This window comes from Chrysochloris asiatica, unplaced genomic scaffold (assembly GCF_000296735.1).
Source record: "Chrysochloris asiatica unplaced genomic scaffold, ChrAsi1.0 scaffold00077, whole genome shotgun sequence".
Classification (NCBI taxonomy): Eukaryota; Metazoa; Chordata; class Mammalia; order Afrosoricida; family Chrysochloridae; genus Chrysochloris; species Chrysochloris asiatica.
This window is the reverse complement of record NW_006408595.1, coordinates 1,395,126-1,406,896: the sequence shown is the minus strand read 5'-3', so window position 1 is coordinate 1,406,896 and position 11,771 is coordinate 1,395,126. Positions and strand designations below refer to the sequence as shown.

Genomic DNA, 11,771 nt, shown 5'->3' with positions numbered 1-11,771 from the left:
TGAGACTTATGGTGCCTGTAAGGGTGTGGGTTCGCCCCAGGAAGGTTTCCCTTGTGAGTTCCCCTCCCCTGAACCCGGAGCCGCTCTCACCAGTGCCGCCTGGCTGTCGTGGCGAACCGCTAGTATTTATTTTTATATTGTAGTAAATGTAGAATGTTACATAATGGGAGAGTCAATAAAATATGTCTACCAAATAATAAACTGAAGTGACACTAAATTGATGTTTTTTGAAAACAAAAACCTTTGATTTAACCATACAGTGGCAGAGAATGTATATTATTCAAATCTATATTCCCAGAATATAGCTTGAATATTGCTTGAGAAATGTTTGCTAAGTGAGTACAAGAATGAACAAATGCATAAACAGCATCATCTTTTTACATGGTGTTTGGAATCACTGAACATATATAATGAGAATTTTAAGTAGATATTTAGTAATTGTTGGCCACTACAAAAGAGAGTTCTTTTGAAGAGTTGAAAATGTAAGCATTTTCAACAAATAGTATTTAAAATCATGGTGTTTTTATATAATCTGAATTACTTTGATCTCTACTTTCCAAAAATTTTAGCATGTCATTTCAGTTGAAAGCAAAAAACCAAAACTAAGACAGTAATTTAATTATGAATTATTATATATATTTTTATTTTCAAGTACTTATCCTGTGTAATTGATTAATGTTTAACCTAATTGAGTTATTGATACCTCAGCTTGTTTTCTTTAAGCTCAATCATGTAAATTTTGTGTGTTTGAATATGTAACTTGATAATAATACTTCTATTGTTGTTGTTATGTGCCGTGGAGTCGGTTCTGACTCATAGCAATCCTGAATGTGGTTTCCGAGGCTGTAGCGTAGTGGTTACGAATCGGGCTGCGAACCTAAAGGTCAGCGGTTCGAAACTACCAGCTGCTCCGCGGGAGAAAGATGAGGCTTTCTACTCCCGTAAGGATTTACACCCTCGGAAACCCTGTACAGGGTCGCTATGGGTCGGAACCGACTCGACGGCACGTAACAACAACAACAACAAATCTTTACAGAAGCAGAAAGCCTTATCTTTCTCTCGCAGAACAGTGGTAGTTTTGAACTGTTGACCCTGAGGTTAGCAGCCCAATTTGTTCTATAACTCTATAATTTATGTTACAGGTTAAAAATGAAGGCACTTTAATTGGAGCCCAATATTATACAAATAATTTTAAATTTAGTTGTGAAACATTGGTGTACTTGTGCATAATTAAAAAGGACCATCTCTTCCCCCTTTACCCTACTAAAGTATAAACTGTATGATCAAAATCTGTCTATTTTTCCCATTGGATACTCAAAATCTAATCCATAGTGTTGTTGTTATGTGGCGCGGAGTCGGTTCTGACACATAGTGTCATCTTTCTCCCACAGAACAGCTGGTAGTTTTGAACTGCTGACCTTGCGGTTCAGAGCATGATTCGTAACCATTATGCTAGCAGAGCTCCTTTACTACATAGTAGTGGCTTTGTAATTAACTTATGTGTAACTGAATCATCAAGAAGTGAATGAAGATCCTGTACTATAATGTTGGGTTTTTTTTGTTGTTGTTGTTAAATGCTGTCCAGCCGGTTCCCACACATAGTGACCCGGTATAGGGTTTCCAAGGAGTGGCTGATGAGTTTGAACTGCCAATCTTGCGGTTCAAACCACCTTTGCAGTCCAGCACATTTGCATTAACCCACAGCGCCACACCAGGATTCCTTTGCCTACTTAGTTTCATGGATTCACACAGTGGCAGCAACCATGAACATTGTTTTCTTGTGTGGTGCATAGGTTTGCTATGAGTTGGAACTGACTTGATGGCACAACAATAACATCCAATATCATCTATAGGAAGGAGCTCTAGTAATGCAATGATGCCATTGTGGGTTAAGCAATGGGATGCTAACCACAAAATGGACAGCTCAAACTCGCTAGTTGCTCTGCAGAAGAAAGATGAGTCTGTCCATTCCATAAAGAATCCATAAGGAGCAGTTCTCCTCTGCCCTATGGTGTTGCTATGAGTCAGAATTGACTTTATGGCATTGAATTTGGTTTTCATTGTTGAGAAGCTGAGGGGTAGTGCAAATGATTAACGTTCTTGATACAGCTCTACTCTCACACACATAGACTCACCAGGAGTTGGAGTTGGCTTGATGGTAATTGGATGAAGAAGGGTACAAGCTTAATATAACTCTGTAGTGGGGAAACATTAAAGAATTCTGAAAATAATACTATTCTGTCTATAATTAAAACTTTCAGAGTCAATTTTTAATGTCTCATAGTCCTTTACAGAGTGTTCCTATCTTTTCTGGGACTTTGGTACACTTTTCATTTGTATTAAAATGGCAAATTTGTTTTCTTGTCAAGTCTAGCTTGTGATTTGCATTGTCTAGTTATTTATAGCACAGATCTTTAGCTATTTTATTAATTTTGTTTTTAGGATGCTGTTTTGATGCAATTTTGTGCAAACAAATTGGACAAGAAGGACTTCTTTGGAAAATCAGATCCTTTTCTTGTATTTTATCGAAGTAATGAAGATGGCAGGTAGATTTGTCGTTTGTGTATTTTAACTCTATGGTAAGAATGATATTTGAATTATTTCTCTCCGAGAAGCTCAGTAAATTATTAAATGGAATAAAATGTTTTGGTATTTTAAAAATTGATGTGATTTTTTTTTATATTGTAATAATATCATTTTCATAACATTTTATTTGTTTTGCTTGACATTGAACGACTTACTTTCAGTTTCATAGAACCACTTTTAATATATTTATCATAAAATATTGTCTTGACAGTATATAAGAATCATACTTTTCTAGAAACCTAAAATGCTGAAAATAATGTGTTTTGTTACACAATTAAATTCTTAAACCATTTTCTTGAGGAGGGAACTGTATATTATGATCCTAGGTAGGACAATGGTTAAGTGCTTTTATGCTAACCAAAAGGTCTACAGTTTGAACCCATGAACCATTCTGTAGGAGAAAGATGTGGCCGTCTACTTCTAGGATTTATAGTCCTAGAAACCCTATGGGACAGTTCTACTCTGTCCTACATAAAGACTGAGTTAGAACCAACCCAGATGTAGCCGGTTTTTCCTTCCAAGTCTAATTTTAAATTAAAATTTCACTATATTCTAGTAGTTTGAATATTTTTTGCCAGTAGGGAATAGACTAGTTTTTGTTTGTTTGAAAATGTACCTATGAGCTATAGTGTTCATTTCAATGATCAAATTTAATACATATAATTCTAACATTAAACATGTTTGACCATCATTTTTCTTGCTTTATTCTGTTCTGCTAGTATTTGTGAGAAAATTTGGTGGTTGAAAGTGTGGTCCAAGGTTCTATTGCCTGGGCTAAAATGACAACATTGCTACTTAATAGTCATGGGACCATGGACAGGTAACCTCTGTAACCTTAGTTTTCTCATAAGTAAATTGGGTAATAATAACAGCTGGTAAACAGGGTTGTTGAGACAATTATGAGCTCCTATGAGAAAAAACACTTGTAAGCATGTTTGACAAAGAACATATGTGTTAACTATTATTATTAACAAAGTAATGGGTCCTTTTTATGTTTCCATTAACTATTTATTACAAAGAAATTTCTAAAGAGGAAATATTATTTGAACATCTTTTTGTTAGAAAAACAAAACAAACATTTTATGTATGAAAGAAACAAAAAAGTCACTGGTTTGGCACTGTAGGATAAGCACTTGACTAAAAGGTGGGTTTGAACCACCAAGTCGGTGCTTCAAACTCCCCAGCCACTCCTTGGAAACACTATACGGGCTTGCTATGAGTCAGAACCTACTCAATGGCACTTAACAACAACTATATTACTATATATATTACATAAAATTATACATTTAACATTAATAAGATTATAAAATGTTTCAATGTCTTAGTTATTTAGTTCTGCCTTAACAGAATTGGCACAAGTGGGTAACTTTAAAGAACAGAAATTTACTTTCTCAGTTCAGAAGGCTATAAATCATAATGCAGGGCATGAATCTAAAAGAAATCCTTCCTTGGTTTTTTTTTCAGCTTCTAGTAGCTTCCAGAAATCTTTAGAATTCCTGGGCTTTTAGATGCATCTGTCCTCTGTCTTCCTCATCATCCTGTGTGTGTCTCTGCAACAACTCTGGTCTTTTTATAACTCAGAAATGATTTGGTTTGGGATCCATCCTACACTGATATTTTCTTATTGACATCACAAAAGAAAAAAACAATCCTATTTCTAAAAAGGATCATATTTACAAGTACAGAAGTTAGAATTATAATACATATTTGGAGGGACACAATTCAATACATAACATACATACAAATGGAAAGTTTGCTGCTTAATGTCAATACACAAGAACATAAAATGATGCTTTACATATTATGGAAATTTCATTGATCCAGCTGTAGGACAATTATTGGATATTTTTGTTATAGTATTATATTTCTGGATTTTCCATATTTCCCTTTATTTTAGTGATTTAAATGTCAGAATACTTTTTATATCTGAACATTGCTTTTATCCATTTGAAAGGGATTCTTCTTTCTATTTTTCCCCAGAAATTTCTATTTTTACTTTAGTATCTTTAGATATTCTTTAAAGATTAGATATGCAATTTTAGAGTTTCATTCTATCACACATTTCATGCTGCTGGCAAGGCTTTTATTATGAAAAAATATATTTATAAAAATGTTATTTTTTACATAAAGTCTAAGTATTAACAAAAATATATAAGTTATCCCCATTTTTAAAATCATTTATAGTGTACTGGGTTATGGGTTGGGCTGCTAATCATAAGGTCAGCAGTTTAAATCTACTAGCTGCTTCATGGGAGAAAGATGAGGCTTTCCGTTCTCATAAAGATTTACAGCCTAAGAAACCCTTACATGGTCATTATGAATTGGAACTGATTCAACAGCATATAACCTCCATCACTAAATTTTAGTAAACCTCAACCAACACACACATTTTCTTTGTTTTGATGAATTTTGAATGAGTAAAGTAAAAATGTTTTTCCTCATTTTTTTCACAGTAAGTCTATTTTTTATCTATGAAAACTTTCAGCTTTATTAGTATTATTGTTTCTTTTACATTCAATACACTTTGTTTCATCTCAGTGACTACAATACCCTCCCTGCAACATTTATCCAATTTCCTCCCTGTGGCTCCCCATTTATATCTTTTGTTTCCCAAACAAAACAAACAAAGCAAAAAAACCCGCATAGATGTACGCATACAAAATTAAAATATGTATTCATTTAAATATACAAAGGGAAGGGCACATTCTGTAAGCCAGCTTCCTGCCAGCATGCACACAGTCTTAATAAGTCCATGGTTCTAGAGCTTGCAGCCACTCTGTCTCTCCATGCCACCGTCTTTGCCACCCTCTCTGCTGTTGCCAGTTTTCTATGTAGGCATCTCACACTCTACTCATGCTTTTCCTTCTTGATGGTCCTGGAATCATCTGTTCCTGAAATGAAAGATTAGCTTCCCCAATTCCCCCTTTTAGTTACACATTTCTGCAGTTACAGTTGTAACAATCACAATCCATCAACTAACAATTACTCACAATTGAAGTATAAAATCCTATTACAATCATTCCCCACTACCTTTCACTAGATCCATCTGGAAAAGAGGAAAGCTATTCACTGAGGATTCTATCAACTTTATTTTTTTTTTAACATTTGAAAAATTGCCTGTTAGAATTGCACTGGAAGCTTATTTTAAAAAAATAGAATAAGAACTTAATTTCTATTGTGGTTTTGGTCAGTGTCATCTAGTCGGTTCTGACTCATATCGACTTTGTAAAGGGCTTTTGAAACTGCAAATCTTTGTGGGAGCAGAAAGCTTCTTCTTTCTCCCATGGAGTACTGGTGGGCCCGAATCATTCTACCATGTGTTTCAAAGTTCAGTTTTTATGTTACAGAGCCAGCACACTCCCTAATTTCTATTAGAAACATGGATTGAAAAAAATATATGATTATGGATTATTTTCTTGCTTTCAAAGTTTCTTAATAATTTTTCTGGTAGTCTTGAACAAATAATAATTTTCCTTTGGAAAAGCTTTTTTGGTAAATGACTTGGTTTAAATTAGTTTAATACAGATTAGTTCAATAATAAAGGACATATTTTTTCTTATAATATTCTTTGTATTATAAGTATCATACACAAATAGTATTATAAGTATATTCATTTGTTTTTGTATATCAATACTTCTGAATATTAGAAGAAGATACTTCACGTTCCAATTGTAATTTTCACTAGCTACATGAGAATTGGAATTCTGTCTAGTGAGAGTGTACTGTGATTATCACAGTAAACTACTGATAATTTGGTTTGAAGATGGGAGATCAAACCATTTTCTGTCTCTTTCACATCTACTTACCTATCACCATACCAAACAACTCCTATATACTAGAATATTATAGAACAGAAATCTACTTTTGAAGATCTTTAGGAATGTACTGAATTAATTTTTAGAGGAGACAAGTTCCTGTTTCGAAAACAAATCAGCATGTTGTGTTTACCCTTAATTGGGTCCTTATCTGAACTGTTTTCCTTTATTTTTGGCATTCATTTTTTTTCTCCTCTGTGTTTCTTGCCCTGCCTACTTCTCCTCTATGGAGTTAGGTGGCACTAGAGGATAAACACTGGACAGCTAACCACAGGTTGTTGTTGTTGTTGTTAAGTGCCATTGAGTCAGTTCTGACTCCTAGCAACCCTGCATAGGGTTTCCAAGGTGCAGCTACTGAGTTTGAGCCACCAACCTTGTGGTTCAAACAGATCTTGAGGTAGAGTGCTTACCCTTTGGTCCCACACTACAAGATAGGCAGTCCAAAGCCACCAGATGTCTTGTGGGAGAAAGATGAGGCTTTCTGCTCCTGCAAACATATATAGCCTTGGAAATCCTATACATGGTCACTGTGAGTCAAAATTAACTGATGGCAGTTGGTTTACTTTGCTCCTATTCCCTTTGCTTTTCTTGTCTTGGTTGCCCTTTTCATAGTCCTCTCTGTCTACCTTTCTTCTTTCTTTTTATTATTAAGGCCTCGGAAACCCTATACAGGGTTGCTATGAGTCGGAGCCTACTCCATGGCACACCACCACCACCACCACCACTTTGTCTATGCTTTTTCATTCTTTTGTTCCCTCAAAGCAAATCCCACTGCCATCGAGTCCATTCAGATTCATAGAAACTCAATAGGACAAGATAGAACTGCTTCTTATTGTTTCCAGACTCTCGCGGTTCAGTGCCATCGAGTTGGTTATGACTCTTAGTAACCCTGTATAGGGTTTCTGAGGAGTGGCTGGTGTGTTTGAACTGTGGACCTGTATTTATCCTTTAGTGCCACAGCAGGACTTCTTCTCAGTCTTCTTGCTAACTTCCATGGAGTCATTCTGACTCTTAGCTGTCTCTTATAGGATTTCAGAGAAGTGGTTTGAACTGCTGACCTTGTGGTTAGCAGTCAAGTGTTTATCCTAGAGTATCACACCAGGACCTCTTCTGAGACTGTAGTGGTTATTAAATTGGTTCAGGTGACACAACTCTGAGATCATTTGAACACAGATATTGTCTCCTGAGCTCTGTCACTTTAGTGGCATGAGCTTCCTTAGTTGGGCTCGAATACTACAGGGAAGATGATACCAATGTTACAAATCTTACAATGATCATTTAATCCCTTTATAACATATTCCTATCTGATCTCTTAATAGAAAAAAAACCCTTTCACCTGAGAGAAGGAAGATAGACTCTCTGGCTTTTCAAAGTTAGACTGTTTTCTGGCGGAGGTCATTTTGACTGTGGTTATTTATGTAATATTTTCTTGTTGCATTTGAGAAATCCCCACTTTTGGAATACCATGATTAAGTTCTTTGTGAGGACTAGCTTTCTTTGTTGTTGTTGTTTAAATGTTTTCTAGCACATGAACTCCTGCATAAATTCACATTAAAAAGAAATAAAAAATCAAACTCACGGCCATGTAGTGGATTCCCACTCACAGTGACCTTGTCTATATAGGGTTTCAAGACTGTAAATCTTTCTAATAGCAGACAGCCTCATTTTTCTCCTGCTGAGTGAATGATGGCTCGGAATTGCCAACTTGCAGATAGCAATCCATTGCTTATCCTTTCGTGCCAAACCGGCTCCTTAAACTCACATTGTTGTTAAGTACCTTCATGTGAGTTTTGACTTATAGCTATTCTGTATAGGGTTTCTGAGGAGCATCTGGTGGTTTTGAACCACCCACCTTGTGGTTAGCAGTCTAGTGCTTATCTTACCACACTGTATAGTGAACTAATCCTTAAACGTTTAAAATCATATAATATAGAAGCAACAGAGAGACTGACAACATGTATTCTGCAAACAAGAGGAATGTGTATTAAAACAATATGCTGTAATTGAATCATGAAAATAACTGAAAATGTGTTTCTTTTTTTTTTTTTTTTCCCCTTTTAAAACAGTTTTACAATTTGCCATAAAACAGAAGTTGTCAAGAACACTCTGAATCCTGTATGGCAAGCATTCAAGATCTCTGTCAGAGCTTTATGTAACGGAGATTATGACAGGTAATAACCATGAAAATTTCTGAAGGTTTTGAATATTCATTGTGGATCCCTGTATCCATTTGTTCAAGTTGAAAAAAAAAAAAATGAAGTTGCTGTCCTTACCTATGTATATGTTTATTTACAGAATTGTGGCTGATTTATTAAAAAGTTTTAAAATCTGTTTTAGTGCCATGCTGATTTGAGTAAGAGGAAAAATGTGACTCATTAAAATTTGTAAACTGACTGATATTTTCAAGAATTAAAATGTGTGAAGTGTTAAAATATATTCAACACTCATTTAATTTGTAAGTCATTGTTCAAAATTCACTCCAGAATTTTCATTGACTCAAGATTTTCAAATGGTTGCACAGTTGAGTATGTAGTACATTAGAGGTACAAGACTGTTATTGGATATATCATCTACTTAGATACAGTCTTGAAGTTACTTTTTGGCATAGTTCTTCTCCTGGTTGCTGACTTATAGACATATCAAGGATGTGTACCAGTGAGACATTTTGTGTTACGAACCTTATAGGTAGCTGGACCAGGTAGACCTGTGGTCTTCTCATAAAGTATTTGAGGACTTCGTAATATCTAAAATTCTTTTCTTTTCTCTGTAAAAGTTGATAGTAATGTGATAATACAAACTCCACTTACCCCCAAAGAAAAGCAAATAAGAAAAAAAGAAACCCCAATAACAAAGTTAATTATTTTATTTTGTTGATTGTATATTAGAAAATGGGAGATTACCCTATTAATATCTCAGTAGGAATTATCAAGTATATCAGGAGTGGGTTGTCTCCATATGACAGCACTATACTACAAATCACAAGGTCCACAGTTCGAGCCCACCAGCTGCTCCAGGGAGAAAGATGAGAGTTTCTGCTCCCTCGAGGATTTTTAGTGCCATGCTGATTTGAGTAACAGGAAAAATAGCGACCCTAAAGGTGGCTATTTGTCAGAAACAACTCAATGGCACTTAACAACAACAGCCATTTAAATGCACTGTAAAAAGTATTATACCACAGTTGTTTTGTTGTTGTTGTTAAATGCCATCAAGTCAGTTCCGGCCCATAGTGACCCTGGGTAGGGTTTCCAAGGAGCAACTTGTGAGCTTGAACCGCCAACCCTGCAGTTCAAACGCCTTTGCAGTCTGGTGCATTAACCCACAGCGTCATACCAGGACTCCTATACCACGGTATACTTTTATTTAGTTAATAAGAAATCAGAAATCTTTTAAATGGACTAATTCTTGGTCTAAGAAATTGGTTGATAATGTGTTTCCTGATTAGCATTATCACCTGCTAACCTTGTAGAAATTCATTTATTTAGCTCCAACCCAGACCTACTAGAAATTTGGGCATGAGATCCATCAGTTTGTTTTAATAAATTCTGGCTGTGATTCTGATCCATGTTGAGTTTGAGAAACACTGTGTTAAGATCATTAATGGTTTTCAAGAGTAGAAAACCAGGGTGCGTACCTCTCCAATAAGAAACACTGTTAAATTACACATGCTCCTTCCATATGCTTTCCCTGCTTCCTTTAAAGAGTAAACATGGATTTTAGAAAGCACTTTTAGATACAAATTGAATTGTTAAATGCCGTCAAGTCAGTTCTGACTCATAGTGACTCTGTATAGGGTGTCTTAGGAGCAGTTGCTGGATTTGAACCACTGACCTTGATGTCATCAGTCCAGTGCTTATCCTACATTGCCACATCAATTTTGAATCCCCTAGCAGTTCTGAAGAACAAAGATGTGGCAGTCTGCTTCCAGAAAGATTCACAGTTTTAGAAACCCTCCATCTGCCCTTAGGGACTATGAGCCAGAATAGACTTGATGGCAGTGTATTTGGTTTGGTTTATGATAAGTGAATTTATGTATATGCTTTTCCCATTAATAGAACAATCAAAATAGAGGTTTATGACTGGGATCGAGATGGCAGGTAAGACATTTTCTTTATTCTTGTTCTTAAATTTTAACATATTTTAGCAAGTGAGTATTCTGATAAAATGACTACATATTTTATTTAAAATTTCAGATTATGTATTTTGTCTTGGTTTTCCAAATGTTACCAACGTGTTTATACGAGATTTTAAGACTGTTTGTATTTTCTTCAACTTGGAGATTAAAATAACATAGTAAAGATCTTCAATTTAGACATTATTATTTCTCTTGTGTTCAGTTTATGGAGGGTGTTTAGTTTCTTAGCCATAGAGAAATAATTATAAAATATCGGCATTTCATAATCTCCCTGAATATTCTAATAAAATTTATATCCAATGTCATTCGTGTAGGTACATATATGCATATATCCACATGTGCACACACACACACACACACACACACACACACACACACTATAAACAAGCAAAAGAAACATAAACTTTAGAATTACTGCTTTGCCATGAGCTGCATAATCCTGGTCTCCCTTTGTGTATCTCAATAGATATTAAAGACCAAAAGAGATGAAACACTACTTTTTTTTTTTTTTTATCATTTTTAAAAAGTGTTTCCCACTGTTTTTACTGTTTTAAGTAGAATTGATATTGAGTTGTTTCTTTGTTGTTGTTCTTGTGCTGTTGAGTCAGTTCTAATGCACAGCAACCCTGTATAAGGTTTCCAAGGAGTGGCTGGTGGGTTTGAACTTCTAAACTTGTGGTTAACAGTCTAGTGCTTATCCTATAGCGCTATACCAGGACTTTTATTGTAAAGTACCATCGAGTCGGTTCTGACTAATAGAGATCCTGTATAAGGTTTCTGAGGAGCTACTAGTGTGTTTTAACCACTGACCTTGTGGTTCAAATAGACCTTGAGGGTTCAATGCTTTATCTTACAGCACCATGCATGCATAAGGAGCTTTAAAAAGTTCATGGAAAAATAAAATTAAAAAATAATGGAATTTTTCAATGGTCTTTGAAGCCCCCTTGTTTATGACATTTACCCACTCATAAGAGTCCTGGTGTGGTGCTGTGGGTTAATGCACTAGACTGCAAAGCCTTTTGAACTACAAGGTCGGTGGTTCAAGCTCACCAGTCACTCCTTGGAAACCCTATATGGAAACGCTATGGGTGCGATGGCACTTATCAATAAAAACGTATGTGGTCTGGAGTCCTGGTGTGGGACTGTGGGTTAATGAACAAGACTGCAAAGCCATTTGAACTGCAAGGTTGGTGGTTCAAGCTCACCAGCTGCTCCTTGGAAACCCTATACAGGGTCGC

The 11,771-nt window shown here is 35.6% G+C and overlaps 1 protein-coding gene across 1 annotated transcript in view; it reads left to right on the top strand.

Moving 5' to 3' along the window:
• The window catches only part of CPNE8 (copine VIII), a 384,959-nt gene that overhangs the window by 197,613 nt on the left and 175,575 nt on the right, over window positions 1–11,771 (top strand). Inside the window, exons 8-10 of the mRNA XM_006865292.1 lie at window positions 2,443–2,546; window positions 8,468–8,572; window positions 10,454–10,495. Of these exons, the coding sequence (XP_006865354.1) occupies window positions 2,443–2,546; window positions 8,468–8,572; window positions 10,454–10,495 (251 nt within the window). The remainder of the gene's footprint in view (window positions 1–2,442; window positions 2,547–8,467; window positions 8,573–10,453; window positions 10,496–11,771) is intronic.